Genomic DNA, 20628 nt, shown 5'->3' with positions numbered 1-20628 from the left:
CAAGCAGAATAGCAGCTGTAACAATACTATACCTTGCAAAGCAAAGGAATCGGTAAATTCCACACAAATCAAAACCAACTTTATGTCACCATCTCACACATTCAGAGAACCATGTAAAGTGTACAGTGTACAATATTATGGCAACTTTCAGCCCTGAAAGATTCTGCTGTTTGCAAGGTGCTTTGCTGTTTTTTCATCTGCAAGACAGGTGTGCTAGGTCCTGCAATCACTACACCAGCAATATACTACCCAGGCAACTCCTACATGTGAGATAATAGTTGGGCCACCCAACTGTACCTCAAAACACACAAAATGTATGGAGAGGTCAGGATCAACATGTACCACCTTCAATTATATGAAAAATACACACTGAATTCCCAAATCCTTACAGGCAATGGTTTGGCAACTCCTATTTTAACTGTTCCTGTTGGGGCTCCTTTCAGTGCTTGCACCGCTTCCTCCAGGCTGCCATTTTCCAAGTTGATATCATTGACAAACATAAGCCGATCTCCAGGAAGAAGTCTGCCATCTTGCTCAGCCACACCCCCGGGAACTAATGAGCGAATTACAATTACAGTGTTTGCTGGATCAACAGGATCCTAATTAAATAAAAGGGAAGAAAAATATTTAGTTGTTTTTACTCTTTTATATCTTGAGAGGAGAATTTTTATTCATGACCTTTTATTGACTAGAGTTGTGTTATTAAGAAGTGTTGCTCTCCTCTAGATGAACCTTCAGTAGGAGCAAACCATCCTGTCTGTACTGTCCATACACTTAGACCTCCATTAATTTCAATTCTTAAATGCGAAAATTATTACTCCTGTCTAGGTGATGTTCCATCATGTATCTCCAATATAAAATGCTACTATATGTGCACAGTGTCATCCATGCACATCAGAAACTCATACTCATAAACTTCCTACTGTAACAACAGTGTTGCAAACTTCATCCTCCCTTGCACTCAGAGGACGCAGGTGGGGAATGTAGATTGGGGGGGGGCAAATGTAACACATGCACTCCAGTGGAACGAATTACTTATTTTCAATAACTGACTTATACTTCATGATATTGCTCAAATGAGAAAGCATTTTCAAGAGGCAAGGTCTTGTGCTTGCCTAATTAAATGCTTACATGAGAGAAGAACATACCAATATAAGACTAATCAATAAGACAAATCAAAGTGATGTTTGCTTTTAAGGAAGAAAACTGCTTTTAAGTGACCATCCTCCAATATACTGAATTTTATTAAAAAAAAACTAGCATCAAATACTATTAACAGGAATATATAATTCTTCTATAACAATTATCACACATGCAAAAAATGGCTGCAATTCTTACAGAACTACATTCACAAGGAACATCATGTTAATACTTCCAACATGCAGTTCACTTGAGAGCATGAACAGAAAAAAAACCCCAAAAAATGCAACCCTGTAACAGTTTTACTGAAAGCAAAAGTAGAGAAAAGCAAACATCTACAAACCAGCATGCAGCTGTAACAAGCTTTCATGTCAAGATGTACATCTGAAAGGACAGACACCATCAAAGCAACATGAAAATGTCACAGGAATACAGAGACTGCTGAAAGCTGGTGTGAGAGAGAAGTGTTGATGGAGGGAGCGGAGGGAGGGAGCAGAGGGAGGGAGGGAGTGAAGGAAAGAAGGAAGGACATCAAGAAGACACTTAGCACTTGATGACAGTAAAAAAAAATGCCATGGAGCAATAAAACACTTCCCAAGTCAAAATAACTAGCAGTGCTGCTGAGCATTGACATCTTCCTTACTATTTTAAAAGTAAATACACTGTCACTTTAGATGACACTGCATGACACATATTTGGGAAAAAAAAAGAAACAAGCCTCTGTGGTCTATGTCGCAGTCCTCCTTAGGGTTAGAAATTATGCAGACCTTCTACAGGCCTGCCATTGTACAAAACATAAGGAATGCATTAGTACAAGCATAATTCTCCTTAAGTTTAGTTCACCCTTCACTGAAAATCAATTGAGAATTTGATGGAAACAGAAAAATAGAAATGTAAATCTCCCTGTAAATTTACTGTTGACAGTCTTATAAGAAAGCAAAACTTCGGTGACAAAGTGGAATTTTTAATGCACATCAAAAGAGAGAACATATGACAGTACCCAAATATTACAACATCAAAAAAAAGCTAAGTGTCAGAAAGCTGGGTAAAGCTGGAAGACTAACTTCTATTTGAAAAATATAAGTTATACCACCTTATATTTGAAAAATACATTAACCAACTTAAGGCACTTCCCACAAGCCTTTGGTACTATTATTCATTAACCATAAAAAAATTCAGTCACTAACCACATATGCACCCACCATTTGTGTTAATGCTCAGAAGAGGCTGAAGCAAAAATACTTCTACTGTGTGCTGACATGGACTTAAACACTCAGGCTAATCTGTGATGTCTCACTGCAGAGCATCATGAGCAACACTTTAAAGAGTAGTCAGTGCTCAGCGTTCATAAAAGACACTTTACCATGCCTTTATCCTTCACATTACACTACACTGCTCTTCACTTTATCAGTGTGCAAATGCAAAATCTAAGCCACAGCTTAACTGTAAAGAGTGCCCTGGGGCCATAATTCCCCCCTGGAAGTTATCTCCAGATGTAAATGCATTTCTATGGACAAGATCGAGCGGAAACCTGGAAAGAGATGTGATCCCCATGGCACCACAGAACAGCTCAGCAAAAGCCTACACTGACCTCAGGGAGAAATTACTTGATATTCAATTAAAAATTATCCACTGGAAAACTGGGAACAGGAGGAATATTTGTTCTGGCATCCATACCAAGTGAAGGCAAGAGACAGGCAGTGAGCTGTTGACTGGGACACACCAAGAAACATATTTTAGGTATCCAGGAATTCTGAAGTCAAACACAAAATGAATGGGGATGTTTAAGCATGTCCCCGACAGACAGCAGCTAAGCAAGGGATTTCAGAATTACAGTTCTGGATTTTAGTAAATCCTGCTTTAAGCATTTAAGTCCTTTATTGGATCTTGCCCTAAACACCTCACTGCAGGTGCAAAATACATGGCTAAATGCCTAAATACGCTGGCTACATAATTTGTTGTCCTTGGGTCACTAGAAGACAGGTTTCTGAAAACCCTAGAATATAATGGATTATCTGTTTTTCTGAACCAGTATTACTATCATTAGAAACTGTAGTCTTAATACAATGAGAGAAATATGTAATATAATTACTGGAATGCTTACCAGCTGTGATTAGTTCTACTCTATTGCTTGGTTTCAATTAATGTTGACCCTTAAAATGCATAGAACATACTGCAAGATCCAAACAATACAAAGTATTTTGTCCTGCATCCAAAGAAGTGCAGAAATTACCTGATAGTCCAATATGCTAAATCCAAGCCCCATACTCCCTTTCTCCAGCTCAATGTGCTGTATTTCTGTTTCCCACATTGCCAGAGATGAGCTTTGCACCTCTTCCATACTCTGACCCTCATCAGCTGTTTCCAAAGTTGTTCCCTCTGTGTCTGAGGAGCCAACGAATCCAAGTTCTATGTGACCCTGAGAAAAACAGTAAATGTTCATCAATAAAATGTAAACACTTGAGAATCTTTAGAGACAAAAACCTATTTACAAAAAAAAGATAAGACCTAAGTGATATATCTAAACACAGAAGAAGTGCAAGCACTCAGGAGATTTAACAAACACTGATAAACCTCACACAAAATTCAATTATCCTTCATAGGCAAGCTGCAAGTACGCACAACAAAAATATTTACAAAATTCTGTCAAATAAAAATCTTCAAAAAACTTTTTTAGTATATGCATTCAAATATTGGGAAATATATGTTATTAAATATTATGTCTAAAATATGCCTTCATTAAATGTAATCATACTGATAGTAGCCAGAATATTTAATAAAAGTAAAAACAAATATGTACATACATATGTACATAGACTTTTGTTCACTTGGTTTCACAGAGAAGTTTAGAAACTATAAGCTGAATTTGGTGCCTTGCTCAGAACTCAGTTAACTGTTTCTCTTTTCATACAAATGCTATTGCTTTTTATGCTACACCCTAGGCCATTCCTACATGTTTAGTTCACCTGGCTGCCCAGAGCTGTGCACTTGCAAGTGACAGAAGTGTCAGTCAAGGAAATCAAACACCACTACGTGCAATGCAAAGCCAGGTAGCAAAGTTCAAAACTAGATTAAATACATTCAGATTCTAAAGAACCCAAGGTCAATTTGCTATACTCCTATATCTCGCCTACAGAACAAGAAGCATAGTACTTAGAGAGAAAGCCCCACATCCTACAATATTTTGCCTATGACCAGCCAGGATTCATATCTTCTGAGGGCCTAAAAATAGCATATAAACATTATTTGCTGTTTCCTATTAGACTGGCTCCAATTCCAAAAATATTAAAATATATTTCTAATCATATAGAAGAATTTAATCTTTTTTTTCTCAAGGAAACTGTCATTTTTCAGTGATTGTTTAAAGACAAAATACCTTTTCTGTGAGCTGAACTTCAGACAGGCTTAGACTCTCTAGTATTTCTGGTTGAGTAACAGGTGGAGCTACTGGACGACAGCACACCATTGTCACCTTAATAGGCAGCTCCTTCAAGATACTGACCACATCCTTGTGGTTTTCTCCGAGCAGAGAGATGTCATTCACCTCAATAAATAAAGAATACACACTGATTAGAACTAGAGTGTATTTGAAGCACAATAACAAAAATGAGTAAAAAAAACCCCAAGCCAACCCAAACTCACCAATCACCTCATTAAAAAAAAAAGTAAAATAAAAGCAACAAAAATCCCCAAGCTAATAGACACCTCCAACCATTAATTTCTACTCAATTTGGTTCTCAGTACCAAGATACATATTGAAATAAATGTATGGTCTTTTAAAATGCATGACACTGCCCTACAAACACCATATACAACAAACTTTCATGTTTCTTGCATTAATATAAACCAAATTCACATCTTAATTCTAGAAGAATAATTTAGAAAAGTAATTAGATATTTAGTCCATTCACTGAGTTGGGATAATCCTATTAAATCTTAATACTTTCACTACATATTCTTTTTCGGTGACAGCCTTGGTTTCAGCTCGGATAGGGTTAATTTATTCTCACTAGTTACACAGTAGTGTGTTTTGGATTCAGTTTTGGATTAGATAACACACCAATGTTTTGGCTGCTGTTAAGCTGAATCAAGGAGTTTTTGATGTTTCATGCTCTGCCCCTGAAGAGGTACAAAAAAGGAAAAAAAGCTATGAAGGAACACACAATGTATAAGTGACCCAAATTGGCCAAAGGGATATTCCACACTCAAGAGCGTCATGTCCCCAGTATATAACAGGGTAGTTAACTGGAAAGTGCACTGATCCGAGCTCAGGGACAGGGTCTGGCATTGGTCAGCAGGTGGTGAACACTTCCATTGTGCATCACTTGAAGATTTTTCTTCTTTCTACTAATATTTCTAATATTACTATTATTATTATTATTATTATACTTTACTTTGTTTCAATTATTAAAGTGCCGTTATCTCAACTTACAAGGTCTTACTTTTGATTCTCCTCCTCATCCCAGCGGACTGGGGGTGAGGAGGGTAGGTGAGCAAGTGGCTGCATGGTGCTTACTGGCCAGCTGAGCTCAGACTATGCAAGAGACCTTGGACTATCAAAAAATCAGCTGCCAGCAGAGAAATGTATGTAAGCACATGTACTCACATAAATATATGTAAGTACATATGAAGTGACTACTCAACCACTAACTGGCATGCTGTTAGGCATACATCACTCCCATGGTCACAGCCTATGAGAAGAAACTTACTGCTCAAAAACCTTACTAAATGCAGATTAAGAAAAAGCAGTACTTATTCTTACTTCTAGCAGTTCATCTCCACTGAACAGCTTGCCACTTCGTCCAACTGGCCCTTCAGGTAAGATAGATCTAATAAAATGATGACCCACTGTAGCTTCAAGGCTTATCCCTAATCCACTGCTTTCACTAAATTTGTTAACCACAGCCACCTAAAATAAGATGAAGAAATGGTTACATTTTTCATATTTACAGCCAGATCTGTTACTTTCCACTTCAATTTACATGCAATTAGGTCAAAATTCCAGAAGTGAGAAACCAGAAGTACTATCATGTAAAATGGTAAGTCAGGTAAAAAGTGACTCGTTGATCACCACTTTGCAATACACAAGTGGGAACTGCTTATGACAACAATGTATCTAATAATACATAGTTCTGCAGACACTACATCTGTGACATGTGATCACCTAAAATGAGATACTTCTTTTCTTCTGTATCTACAGTATATGTTCTATGCATTATTTAGATCATTACGTGAAATCATTTATTCAATATGCAGAATGAGAATGAAGGCTCAAGTCCTAGCTAATGAAGTGAGCTTTGGAGTTCACATTAAATATTTTTTCTCTAAACACATTTATTCTCCTGAAACTAGAAAATAAGTGAAACAATAGTCAGGGGCACAGTAATCATCAAAGTCTGCTATGGTTTTGATAGAATACAGAAAAATACATATCTATATTCAAAGTCTATAATTAGAATAATCTTCAAGATACTAAGGAGCATATGTGTTATTTTCATACATGAAGGAACAAATGCAATACAAACATATTTCTATCCATATGTTGTCAACATAATAGATGCACAGATGAAAGAGATGCATAATTAACAAGAGTAAACAAAATTTACCTACCACTATTTCATAATTCGAACCCATAATCCTCTGCCATTTTATCTTTGCAGCTGCTTCTTCTGTACTAGTTAGCTGGAAATCTAAAATTTATATTTAAGATTATTGTAACAAAAAATTAAAAAGACTAGTCAACTCCTACAACTGATAAAAGTATATGGAACATGCACAACGACACAATCATTCCCATGATGCCAGAACTCTCCTAGATATGACTAAAAACTTGGCATGTTTAGTCTCACCAAGCTTGGGGTTACCACAGCAAAAACTTGCAAAGCAATATAAAGATTCTAGTCGTGAAAAACTAACTGTGTATTTTGAAAGACATGAAGTTCAGTCAAATAGTTTGGGGGGTGGGAAAAAAGACACATACTAGCCTCCGAGTTGAGTCAACTATTTGCAATTTTTCAAGATAACAGACACAAAGGAAACGAAAACATTGTATTCAAGCCCTATGTTAAATCAGACTACATGTGTGCTGATCAGATTATTTCAGGAGGATGGCTAAAATACTTAAAAATGCACACTGATCCTTTTGGACAGACCCTGTATTTTATAGAGAATGTCCAAAAAACACAATCTGGAGATCTTTTTTTATTATTATTTTTAAAACCATGAGCGCAACTGTGAAAGACCTTTCTGAAACTGTAAGCCCTAAAGGTCAGTAACAGAATGCAAAAAGTCCAAGTTCTTTGCTTCTTTAAAAAAAAATATTTTAATAGCTAAAGAACAGTAACAAACTTGGAAAGGAAGGAAGCGGGAGAAGTACAGTCATACAGTGACAGGCTAGGTAGAAAACTGCAGCAAATCTTAATTTGACTGAAGGTTTATTTGCAGGTTTAAAAAACAGAGAAATGCTCTCTTTCTGCTCATTTCCTCCTCATGCACATTGTCTAGGCTCTATGGCAGAAACCAATAAAAAGCAGTATTTGGATACAGCAGCCAGCAAACATAGCAAGTTTAACAGGACCCTACATACTCAAGGTCCATGGTCTAGGCTGTGTCTACAGTAAGTATCAAAATAAACTCTTCAGAGTGAATGCTCATCACAAGCAAGGAGAAGAATCTTCATTACAAAGTTCTCAAAGTGATTTTTGTAAGAATAGAAAAAGACTAGGAGCCTCAGACTGTGTTTTAAGTCTAGTCATTGCCCAGAGACATTACTAAATATAAAGTCAGATGTTGCATTGTATTCAAAGAGGACAATACTTTCCCCAAGGCCAAGATACAGCAGTATTTGAAGGGAAGAAGTTAAAAAGAGATTCCTTCAGCTATCCAAGATAATCAGAAAGCATGAGTTATGAAAAGATATATATCGCAGAACTTTTCAGTTCCTCCTTTTACTTCAGAAGCACAAAAATGTTCCACAACAAGTTGACCCATCAAGTTATGTCTAAATCTGAAAAGCATATCATCACACAGGACTTCTAAAAATGCTGAACAGTGGTCTAGGAGATCAAGCAGGAAAAACATACACAGTAGAAAATAGGAATTTTGACAAAAAGTATGGGAAAATTTGGAGAGTATCAGTAAACCAGAACTGACTGAATTTTAGACATTACCAGAGAACACTAAATGAAATGTAAGCTCAAGAATTTGGGGAAAGGAAATTTATCAGAAGATGCAGAAGTGCTGGAATGTGGTTGCACAGCTGCAGACAACTGGAAAGATAACAGGGAATGGGAAAGAAATATTTTTTTTTTCTAGGCTACACTAAGAGTAAATACGCAAAACTAGACTAGGAGAGGGTTGAGCAAGTAGCCAAAGCAGACTGCTTCATGTGATATCTTCAGCATATAATTATTTTCAGTCACATACAGTAGTCCTGTTCCGACAAAACTTACAATTAAGAGCCCATGATTAAATGTATGACTACTTTGACTTTCTAGTTCTACCTCAGCTACAGAGCTTGCAGAAGATGGAAAGACACACAAAACACCTGATCTTTGTGTAAGCGCACAGAAGGGCATTTTCACAGAATAAAATGTTAAACCTTGAGAACCTGTTTCCTGTTGTTTCATGTCATCTCCAATATTTACCACACTGGCACAGCATGGCAGTGATGGGGATCTCTGTTCTGTTTCATTGTTATCTGAAAAAAAGAGGAAATCTTTTCAGCTATTTTGCTATTTTATATGTCATAATACTTATCAAGCTCACACGTATGCTCTGGGACACCAACTCTCTCCTTCACTGGACTTCAGAGTACTCGTATTTGGCGAACGGAATCTGGCATGTGTGGCCCAAAAAAAAAAAATCACATTTCAAAGACATTGTCTTCTGTTAATGCATTGCCTTCTCCAGTGAGTTCATCCAACAAAAAAACCCACCGAAATCATCAGTACCTGCATTTCTATGACTGACTAAAAATACATCTAAATATAACATTCTTTAACATTCTTATATTAATTTCTTTTTTTTTTCCTCTGTGGAATTCAGAAAGCTAACACTGAAAACAAAAATGCTTCAGCCTTGGAGAGCTGCATACCTGGCACACTTTTCATACATAGGAAACCTCTCTTACCACCAAATTCTGTTCTGTCTGTTGTGACCTGTCAGATGTCTTGAATACCTGTTGGCTGGAGAAACAGCATCCTGAACACTGGCCTATACCTTTTGTTAATGGTGGGAGTGGGAGGATGAAATACAGGTAAGATACTACTGGCTCTTTGAAAATCTTGTGCAAGATGGAGATTAAGCCTCTGTTGACTACTTGTGACATATTTTCACTGACATCAAACTATAACACAAGCAGCTATTTTGTGCTTCCAGCCCCTGTGCAGATAGATAACTTTCATTCAAACACTGACTTTCAAGACATGGCACATATACTTAAATATGGGCAGAGTATGTAAGATAAAGCTGCACTAATCTCAGCAGCATCAAAATTACTACTGGTCTTTGGCATCTGAACATTTTACACATGCATTGTGAATATCCTATCAGCCCCTAAATACAGGCTACTCCTCTCATTCCTCTACCTTGTAACAAGCAAGAGTAAAAGGGGATGAGATTGATTATGCCCATCAAGGAGGGCCTTTCTCTGATTGCTTTTGAATGCAGCTCTCACTCCTGAGTATGAATAAAACATTTGCTGCCTTCTTACCATTCAAAGATTTGCAGGATCAAAGGCTTGAAGCAATTCAGCTAGAAGTGCAATGCAGGAAAGAACTTTCAACAGTCACTTTGAAAATGTAGCAAATAATACCACTGTGTCTAAAAGATTAATCAAACCATTGCAGACAAAATTCCACCCTCATGTACAGCAGCTACCCATTACCATCTGTAATGGCTACCCAGAATGAATCTGGCCCATTTTACTTACAGTTTGCAATTGAAAAGAAACATGCTTCAAGCCAACTTAACAGCAAAGCCAGTTTTAATTACCTTTGGCTGTGGTACTATCCCTTGCTTGAAATAGTAAGTCCTGCTCAACAGGAGCACTGAAGTCTTCCTGGGGTGGAATACGATTTTCCTGTTTAAGACCTCTTCTGATCAAAGTAAGCCGAACCGTTTGTCCCGTGTGCCGCAAAACATCAACTGCTTGCTGGTTAGTAAAACCCTGAAGATTTGTTCCATCCACCTGCAGGATCAAGCAGCTTTTCAGCTCACCCACAGAGAAAAAGTTCAGGGCAAAACAATGCAGTGAGCTCTAAGCATTTGTTAGCCTAAGCAAAAAGCAAGTGGAGGGGCAAGAACAAAACCTATACAGTTTTATGGAATTGGATATGCTAGGCACACCCACTGGAGTAGCTCAGAGCTAGGTGACAACCAGCACCACAGCAAAGAGGGGAGGAGCACCCACCATGGTGCAGCCAGGCAGATCTTCTCTGCAAGGTGGGAGAGGGTATAGCATGTGCTGTGCAGGGCATATTGTACAGCCTGTCACTCAACCACTTCAGCCATCCCTACCTCTGAGGGATAATACTGGGTGAATAAACAACACAGCCATGGCTAGGAGTTCTGGAGAAACAACAAGGAGACACACATTGATCCACTAGGGCAGAAAGACCTACAGAGCGCAGTCGTTCTGAGGTCAGCTAAACTTAGATACAGAGAAGTCTACCAATGAACACCATGAATCCCAATTTACAAACAGAACACTGTTGCAAACAAGTAGACATTATTGCTGGTTCATCATTTTAAGAGTTTAAAGAATAAAATTTTGGCCTCCTCTGTTTTAAATTGTTTTATTATCTCATTAACTTGAGTTTTTTCTGAAATTCAAAACTTTGACATTTCTCAGTTCTATCCCATCACCCCTAGCTAGCATCCACCATATTTTATTCTTCTTCTCCCTGAAAACTCCATTATATTCTATTATTTCTACATCTACCTCACAGTGCCTTACATTTCTCAAATACTTCTTACAATACTATGCTCTGTGACTCCTGTATTTGTTTCTGCCTATCTACACAATTTTCATTATTTTAAGTCCTCCTAAATGAAGAATAAATCTCCTGGACCCTTAGTCATTTGTTGTCCCTCTCTGAAATTCTTCTAAAGTAACTAAAAATCAGGTGTGACTATTTAATTTTTCCTCCACACTTAAACCATATTTAAAAAACACTTTTATGCTTCAGCGTCTGGGATTACTCAAATAGTTTTCTCCTTCTGCAGCTGCAGTAGAAGAAGAAAACAAACTTTGGAATAATCCATTTTAGCCATTTGTATTCAGCATGTAAATCATTAGAAAAAATATATGTACTTCCACAAACAAACATGCAGGCACTTCTGGAGAGAGACCATAATCTGTTCTTAAGAGCTCTTTTCACACAAATGCAAGGACAGATATATGAGGGACACAAAAATGCACTCCCTGCATTCAGGACCTGATTTCCACCACAAAACCAACAGTTTACGGATGAAAATATGTTCTTATTTCTCTGAACACCTAAAACTTATGGACACAACTTCTTAAAATAATTTTGAAAACAGTGGCACAACTTGAATCAGACTCTGAAATTTCACACTTACCAACCTTATACTGATAAGGATGATATATAATGATATAGTCTCACATACAATATTTTTTTTAAGAATTACAAGTTACATGCAGGTATCACAATCAGAAAACTTGTGGCGAGATACTCTGTCAGGAAAGGACTCAGAATTGCAACACTGATCCTGAGTATTTTAAATAAGTACTTCATGAGCTTTTCTTTGCAACATAAAGAAACAGAGTCTTATAGACAAGCGATCTCAGTTCATCTCGCTTTTACTTACAGCTATAATTTGATCTCCCACATGGATTCTGCCATCATGTTCAACAGCACTGCCTTTTGTAATGCTTTTCACAAAGATACCAGAAGGTTCTGGGATAAAAAAACAGGGAAAATTAAATTAACTGATTTATTTAGAAACAATTTAAATAATGCAACTAAAGGCACCAATCAAAAAAGGGGATAAAAAAGAAAAAACAATCTCTAAGTAAGATAATAAAAGAATCATAAAGAAGGCAATGATTTAGAAAAACATATATATTATTATCATCTTAAACAATGAGCCAGATTGTCTGTCTGCATTGGCTCAGATTTCATTCAAAACCTTACAATGCCAAATACACAATTCCCGATGCAAAACAAGAAATATTCTTGAAGCAAAACAAGAAATATTCTAACTTCCTTTAATCTAAACATTGAAACCAGCATAGACAAAAAACATATTTCTGACTTTTGCCAGATTTGGACAGAAAATTCAGCTGGAGTACACTAATCTGGTAATTTCTGAATTTTCTATGTACCTAATAACAGCTTTAAAAAATGCATGTTTCAATTGCCATATTGATAAAATTATAAATGAACAGGAACACAACTTTACGTTTGAACCAATTTTTAACTGCCGTTATCACTATTTGATAAAAAGGTTACAAAGTCTTAAAAACTCAAACAGAACAACAAAATTAAACAAAAAAACACCCATCAAAAACATTTTAGTTACTTACTAGTCACTACTTTTGAATCAAAAGGAAAATAATACATAGAAAACACCTACAGAAGGGACATTTTACTAAAAGAAAACATTTCAAGAAAAACACACTTGCATTGAAACAACTTCAACAGCTCAATAAAATAAAAATATATGGAGTTCCTACATGTACATTTTGCACAGCTTACATTAAATCAGGAAAAATAACAGCATAAAAAGGCATGAAATCACTCTGATGGTCTCAGGCCTGTAACACTGGTATCAGAAATCTTAACAGCATCTACTTTTTCTCAACAAATGTTCTTACTCTGTTAAATGAATATGCTTGATGTGAACATAATACACTACAAAATGTATTTTGAAAGCTGTCACACCCTTTGCAGACCTCAAGCTATCTTTTTACTGGCCCTCAATATGACAAAAGCTATAAGGAAGGAGCGTTAATGACTCAACTCAGCTTAGGAAAAATAAGATTACATATATATTCAAGTCCCCTCATTGACAAGTCTCTCTATTTGTGTCAGGTTTTGGGGTTTTTTTTTTGGGGCGGGGGGGGGGGGGGGGGGGCAGGGGGTTGGGGTGGGTTTTTGTTTGCCCAGGCTTTGTGCATAATTACATGGCTGGTCCTCCTAACTTCCAAGCATTCTTATATCCTGTAACAGCTGTAGGATAACATGACAAGTTATTTGTCACTTATAAAAAATACAGAAATGTTATTTGTTGTCCAGTAGCTTTATTGCTCCTTCTCTGACAGCCAAGTTCTTCCACAACTGTTATGCCACAAAATTGAGTTACCTAAGTAGTTCCTGAGACACGGATATTCTCGAGCATAGGTACATGCAACACAGTAATTTCAAACCGAAGACCAATGACACCCAAACACTAAATCAGTCAAGATGTGCTCTCAGATCTATACATGTTCTACGTCTCAATTTGTCTTTTGAAATTCAACTGGAAGCTGCTGAAGAGCGGACTTTAATGAACTCTGACTGTCTTGTCCCATGGAAGTCCAGTTATGTCTCATCCAAAAAATTATAGCTAGAACTGCCAAGAATATGGAATGTACCATAATCCATACATTTTTCAAACAACATACAAATCAAAGCAACAGCTCTTTGAGAAGTTTTATGACACATTCAAAAGACATCCCTTCCTAGCATTACTCAATTTGCCAAATTTCCCCTAAGAAAGCTTAAGAGAGTTCTGGATTATTTTTGTGAAAAATGTAGTGGAAATTACAAAGTAAAAATAAGCAACTGTCCATGAACATTTCTGCATTTATTTCTTTAAATAAACTTATGTATTGTCTGCCACAGCACACAGATGAAGAAACATTTATTACATCCAGAAGTCAGTAAAGAATTTGTGATGCGCAAGCAGCATTATGTACATTGTTTAAAAATTAATAACAATCCCTAGAAACTACTCAGAATGCTACTGTGTTGCCTTGTAAGAAGGCTACTTCTAACAGAAAGGACTCAAACTATTTTACCATTGCTTTTCAGAAACACGCAACTACGAGTTTAGCCAAAAGTGAAGATAAAAAGAGATTTAAAAATACTGAGGTGTGATTTTTTAATAATATCAATTGCTTTTATTCTGAACATCCTTTTTACAAAATAAAAACCATTCTTTCTCCTTTTCAAATTTCAAATATATTTTAAAAGGTTAACGGTTCTTTTAAGAGAAGGTATATCAAAATTAAGTCATTGATGCACATATACCATAGTATGCAACAGACTGCATAATAAAGTGCAGGAATCAACAATTACCTGATGTCTTGTCTCCAATGTAACCAGCAATAGTTATTCCTAAGCCCTGGTTGTTTTTAGTGAGTTCAACATTGAATTTCTCCCCATCCTCACAGCTATCAACAGAAGCATCATCCTAAAAAGAAAAGGGGGATTAGAAAGGAAGCTCTTTTTCTTTAAAGATTCACCACATTCTTTAATGTCAGTAACACATCAAATTAGATAAAACCACAAAAAAGGAAGTATGAAATTTGGTTCTGTTCTTATTTGCTGTTCATCTGTCAAGCAAGAGTAGGTAACATTCCTCACAGTAAAGCAATGCAGGGCAGGTCATGTCCTCCTTCACCCCACTGTTCTGGGATACCACCTTCAACCTATCAAATCATTATTTAATTAATAAAATGATTGGCAAAATTTGCCCAAATTGAACAATTCATTTCTTGTACCGCAAGTTACATATATATGTATATGCATATGTAGCTTGCCGATTTTCTGGGACCTCCTCAGAACTAGCTTTAGACTGCTGTGTTTTTAAAAATAAGGAAAAAAAACAAAACCAATTGTATTTTCTATTTTACTTGTCTAAATTTCTGTTCATTACCTATAGGTGTCTTTTTAAAACTTGTTAATTTAAAATATGCTAAAAGCTATCACGAGTCCGGCAATTATATTTTTTGCTTTTGAAAGGCTTAAAAATTTCATTTTAGCACATAATTATATTTCCAGCTAGCTAAATAATTACAATCTTCATTAATACCTGCTATAACTCTCTGAATTTCAGTACCAATGGATTTTGGATCTATTTAATTACTTGTCGTTAATGAAAGTGGAATATGTATTAAAATCCTATTTTAACATTGGGGGTTTGTATCAAAAGTTTTTATTCTGCCCCTTCTGCATGCCAAATAGCAGTTAATTTTTTTTTAAGTGCCAATATGGAAACCAAGCAGATATTAACTAAAGCCAGTTTGACTAGGTAAGTATGCGCCAAAAAAGATTTCAGGAGAGCTAAGATGCTACTTCCCAACAGAATCTGACTTTAGCTCTTTATCCAAGCAACCCCCCAGAAACCAAATTGAATACAAGAAAAAATATAAATTGCTAATATATTAATCATCCCTCTCATTGATGATTAACTATTTAGGCCACAAGTAATGCCACTGAAAAAAGATCCAATTCCTGTAGCCTCCTGAATTTATACAAGATACACATCTGCAGGTAACATGACAAGAAGTGACCATTTTGCAAAGCCATTCTGGTCCCAATAATAGTTTTAAGAGCATCATGAAGACTTCACCTACATCACATCTGACAGGAAGAAACTAAAAATCAAGCTGTTTGAATCATCATCTTCACTCCAGACCCAAATCAATGAGTTTTGCATGACTGCTAACAGGGGTGCTCCTTCCAAGAATGTGACTTTGTGTACGCAGGAGCAGTTTAAAAATAGCCTGCCTCCTGCCAGGAAAGAAGTAGCAGGAAAAAGGTTTTGAAAAGTATTAAAATTGGGAAGGTGGCAAAAACCTCAAATTGTGTCCCTTCGCTATTTTGTCAGTATTAGAAATCACATATATTCTGCAGCTGCAGATAGATCTTCAAACATTGCATAATATAACCTCAAAAAGGCAAATACTGCAGAAATAATGCACAGATTAAATTATCAAATTCAGCTTTTATTTTGAGAGATGCATTTCAGACAAGTAATACTAGTGCTAAATATTAATGTCTTTATCTAAAATGCAGAAAGATTTTACATCTCTGAGCTGTAAAGACACAAAAGTACTAGTTTGTTTCTTATCTTTGATGCTCAGAAATCTCAATGTTAAAATCAACTTTCTTTGCCTTATAGCCACAAAACAAGGGATGAATATATGTTAATTTTTCACAGATATTACTACAATGGACAGAGACAAAAGGATGGTAACACCATCTAAATTGTAACATAATATCCATGCATAAATTTCAAGGACTTCTCTTCATATGTGACTTGACTCAAATCTACATTGGAACTGAAGAAAATGTCCAGAAAAACAACAGGAAAAAGTAAAACAAAAAATTCTATCTAAGGATAGGCTCAAAAGCAACAAACCTTTTCTTCTCTCATTAATTTACTTGAAATATTTACATTTAAATGTATCTGGTCATAGCAATATGTGGCAAAACAGTACTGTTTCTGAATCCCATGAAACCAGACTTTGTTACAAACATGTAAATTACCTATTTTGTAGAGGTTTTGAGCTGACAAGTCATGATAATATTTACAGCATTTTTTAAGTGGCTGACACTTGTAGAGGAGTAAAGATACAAAGTACAATCATCAGCAGGGGAGTAAGGGCAGCAGCTGGCTTACTTTTTTTAGAAAATATCTAGCAAATGAGCAGTGACAGGTGATGTAGGAAAGGATTAGCATCTCTGTGCTGCTTGGCACAGGGAGAAAAGTTCTGATGAACAGATGAAATTATACAGGAAAAAGGCAGAGAGAGAAATGCTAAAGACTCAACTAGCTCAGTCCTGAAGAAAAGACTGCATTGCTTCAGTTGTCCCAATGTAATAACATACCTTACAAGCCACTCAGAACAAGTTGTTAATCAGATTATACTTATTGAAGTCCTAAACCTTAATCCCAAAAGTCTTCAAGAATACAGTTCCTTGCACTGTGGACTCATTACATTTAAATTCTCCCAGAATTGCACTACTGGGGAACAAAATCCTAGCTTCTGAGAACATTAACACGAAAGACATTCAAAGAGCAGTTAAAAAGAAAGGAAGTTTGCAATGGGTTACATATGTTCACTGTTGCGTACCTGTTTCTCTGGTGTAGAGGTGGGTACTGGTGTTCCTGGAGGAACTGCAGGTAGAAGGGGTTCCTCAACAGGACCTCTTGCAATTACCAATTTCACTCTATTTCCACACTGCCTTAGAACTTGTGCCACCTGCTCACTGCTCATTCCAGCTAGGTCTGTATCACCAATTTTCAAGATGTGATCTCCACTACACAGTCTTCCATGCTGAAGGAAAAATAATGATGAAAAAATGCCATTTCTCCCATGTACTATTCAACTCGAAAAATAGCACATAGCTTTAGTCACTTCTGACAGATGAATCAGGTGACTTTTTTTGGATGCCAAGCCAATATCCTGATAACATGGAGAAGAAAAGAAGGCTGCATAATGGCACACAAGTTTTATCAGGAATTTCCCCAGAGATATCCAGGAGATCCTTTAACAAGACACCATCCAAGCACAGAGAAAAAAATTTGCTTAGCTACAAAAATGTGCTACAGCTACCAGCTCCTAATGGTATTTAACAATTGCATGTAGATTGCAGAACTTTGGGTTCCATTTTCAAGCACACATCCAAAAAACAGAATACAAATGCCTGTTCAGGTTTGCACTGATACTAAAAAGCTACTACTAATAGTAACAGGATTAACCATGACTTCAAAATAAAATTCATTTCTCTCTTCCTGTGATCCAGCTATATAAACTGATTTACACTTGTTTAGTCTCTTACTGATTAACCTTTAATTAATAAAAAAGCTTCATATGAATTTAGGACATATGATGAGTGTTAGAAAGACAGGTTTCTAAAAGGAACCTATCTACCTGTTCAGGGGAAAGAGGACAGCAGTAAATGCTGTCCATGCCCCTCCAGGCCCTGTTATCAGGCCACTACTACTATTGTTGGAAGACTGACCAGTCTCTGTGCCTACTCAATCCTTAACCATCATAAATGCAGCCCAAGGTACCTGTCCAATGAACAAGCTTGAAATGAGGTGTGATAACCAAATTCAATTCACACGACCCCTTCAGGCAAGAGCAGAGCCCGTGTCTTGAAGCAGACACACGAAGCCACATATCTACTACCAACTTCAGTAAGCCCAGCAGAGAAAAGCAGATGCTCTTAGCTATTAGGGCACAGAAAGTCAATCTTTGGAATCCTCACCACCCCTGATTACAGCCTCATACACTCGTGAAAGTACACTCGTGAAAGAATTAAGACTGTAAATGCACACAACATTTATAATGTTACTAAATTTGAAAATGCAATTTAGAACCTAATTAATCTTTAGATTTCAAATGCAGACTCCTGCATTAAAGCCACTTTTACAGAGGAAAATTTTCCATAATTACTGTTTCTTTTTCTTCATTTATTTGGATAAAAGCTACTACTATTTGGTCTGATCATAAAAGTAATGAGTAACTTCACACCTTACTGAACAGTAACAGAGAGGTAGGTTGAACTTACCTGATCGGCCACCCCTCCTGGAAGGATGGTTTTAACAATCACGCCAGTTGACTTTCCTCCCACTATCCCAAATCCCAGACCTGAGCCATCATTGACCAACTCTATGGTCTCCACATGCTGCCAGTGAACCTAAAAGGAAAAAATAAAAGCTTGCAAATGATTAAAAACATAGCATCATAGAATCGTTCAGGTGTAAAAAGGCCTTTACAATTATCAAGTCAAACTATTAATACATATATAGGAATTTGCAGCATATTTTCTCTTATTTTTTGAGTATGTTTTTAATAATGGAAAGTTGGAGGAAGATTTACATATAATACCTTTTTAACATTTACTATTAGGTGTGATATTACATAATATTTAATCAGTAAATAACTAATTCTATAACAGGTGGAACTTCTCTGATACAAACCAGAGTTGAATAATGAGTCAGAACTTCCAAGAACTCGTTAAATGAATACAGGCAGCAGCCTAGCACTGCCCACCTTCATGCTCCTTTGGAGTCAGTAAATACTGCTTCTAGAAAATCACACAGGACTGGAAATTAAAATTTTCAGGTCTGTTCTTCAGGCATGTTCACATCAGCCATTACAACAAAGCAAAAGAGAAACCAAAATCCCAATTCAGTACTTCTAAGGCTGAAAGCAGAACCAAATATTGTGAGGCAGGTAGTAAGAGAAATGCCCCATGTAGTATTCTTCTGGTTTGTCTGATGGCAACAGCACGAGAATGAAGTCATTCTGACAGCAGACTGTGTTCTGAGAGGGGCAAAACTGCTCTGAAAGAAAGGCAAATCCTATCTCACTCGCATGGGGCACTCCTTGAAGGGACAGCTGGAAGCTCATGGTACTCCTTCTTCTGAACAAGAACTCCTACAGTAAACTCACCTGAAACTTAAAAACACAGCTGGTGCTACACCAGGTATAATCTTAAAATAAGCTTTTCTTTTGAATAATCAAGGTATTGCAAATTCAAAGGCCTGTGATACCTGTTTGGAAATCCAGTCTTAACATAAAGCCAGTATAATAAAGCAAAGCCTGAAGGAAAAAGAATGGCTCCTAGTATGTTGCATTTGAAAGCAAAGAGAACATGAAAACTGGGAAAGGTATGCTAAACAAACCAGAAGCAGCTATGGAATGTTTGTAAAGAACATCTTTTCATGCAAGGGAAGCTGTTCAGCGAATACAGAGGCAATCACATAGATAACAATATTGTCACAGCAATACTGGAAAAGAGCAGGCTTCCCCTATGTGCTGGCAGGAAAAGTTAGGTCAGTCAGCTGCCCTCCTGTACACAGATATAAAGAACATTTCTGACATTCTTCCACTAAAGGCTTTATACTAATGATTAAAAAAACAGTTCCTTTTTCCAGAATGATTGCTCTCTACACTTCTGGTAATTGACTCCCTTAAAGAAGGGCCACAGAAGACTGAACTTGAATATAAAAAAATTGAATATAGGCTGTTCCATCCCAGGACAATCCATTACATGAGTGAGGTAAGAGGAAGAGAAAGTACAGTTTATATCAGCCTGATACCACCATGTTTCTGAACTGTGCTGTCTACACCTAGATGTGCAAAAGCTCTCATAAGAAAGGAATTGTAGCAGAGCTGCTTTTTAGGGAGTCCTTAAGCGCATCTTGTAATTTCACTGGAGCTCCCATGCTAACAGATAACAGAGAAACAAACACAAAAGCACCCATCCAGCTGGTGGTGCAGATCAGATTACAAAGCCTCAAAAATTTGTTTGCTTAAGCAGAATGCAAAGAAAAAATATCCTGTTTAGTGCAACCTCAAAATAAAGCTTCATCAAGTAAGGTAAACATGCTGCATTTGCACTGGTGGATACAGATAATTTGGCAGATGGGAGCATAGAATACATCCAAGATTAAGATTTTTCCCCCAGCAAGCAAGAATATTTTCTAGTCTTGAAAGGGAAAAGGTATAATAAAGAT

General features: G+C 36.7%; 1 protein-coding gene across 17 annotated transcripts in view; it reads right to left on the bottom strand.

The window, feature by feature from the left end:
- Nucleotides 1–20628, bottom strand: part of MPDZ (multiple PDZ domain crumbs cell polarity complex component) — a 93768-nt gene that overhangs the window by 51815 nt on the left and 21325 nt on the right. For 15 of the 17 annotated variants that reach the window (XM_058043240.1, XM_058043239.1, XM_058043244.1 and 12 more), the window contains 11 exons: nt 18675–18803; nt 17231–17434; nt 14448–14562; nt 11974–12062; nt 10135–10330; nt 8741–8839; nt 6751–6830; nt 5903–6049; nt 4517–4684; nt 3374–3559; nt 390–599 (listed from right to left, as the gene is read on the bottom strand). In XM_058043240.1, coding sequence (XP_057899223.1) covers nt 390–599; nt 3374–3559; nt 4517–4684; nt 5903–6049; nt 6751–6830; nt 8741–8839; nt 10135–10330; nt 11974–12062; nt 14448–14562; nt 17231–17434; nt 18675–18803 — 1623 coding nt within the window. The remainder of the gene's footprint in view (nt 1–389; nt 600–3373; nt 3560–4516; nt 4685–5902; nt 6050–6750; nt 6831–8740; nt 8840–10134; nt 10331–11973; nt 12063–14447; nt 14563–17230; nt 17435–18674; nt 18804–20628) is intronic. The other 2 variants (XM_058043245.1, XM_058043255.1) reach the window with 1 other exon arrangement.

This window comes from Melospiza georgiana, chromosome Z (assembly GCF_028018845.1).
Source record: "Melospiza georgiana isolate bMelGeo1 chromosome Z, bMelGeo1.pri, whole genome shotgun sequence".
NCBI classification, from domain to species: Eukaryota; Metazoa; Chordata; class Aves; order Passeriformes; family Passerellidae; genus Melospiza; species Melospiza georgiana.
This window is presented reverse-complemented; position numbering and strand designations above follow the sequence as displayed.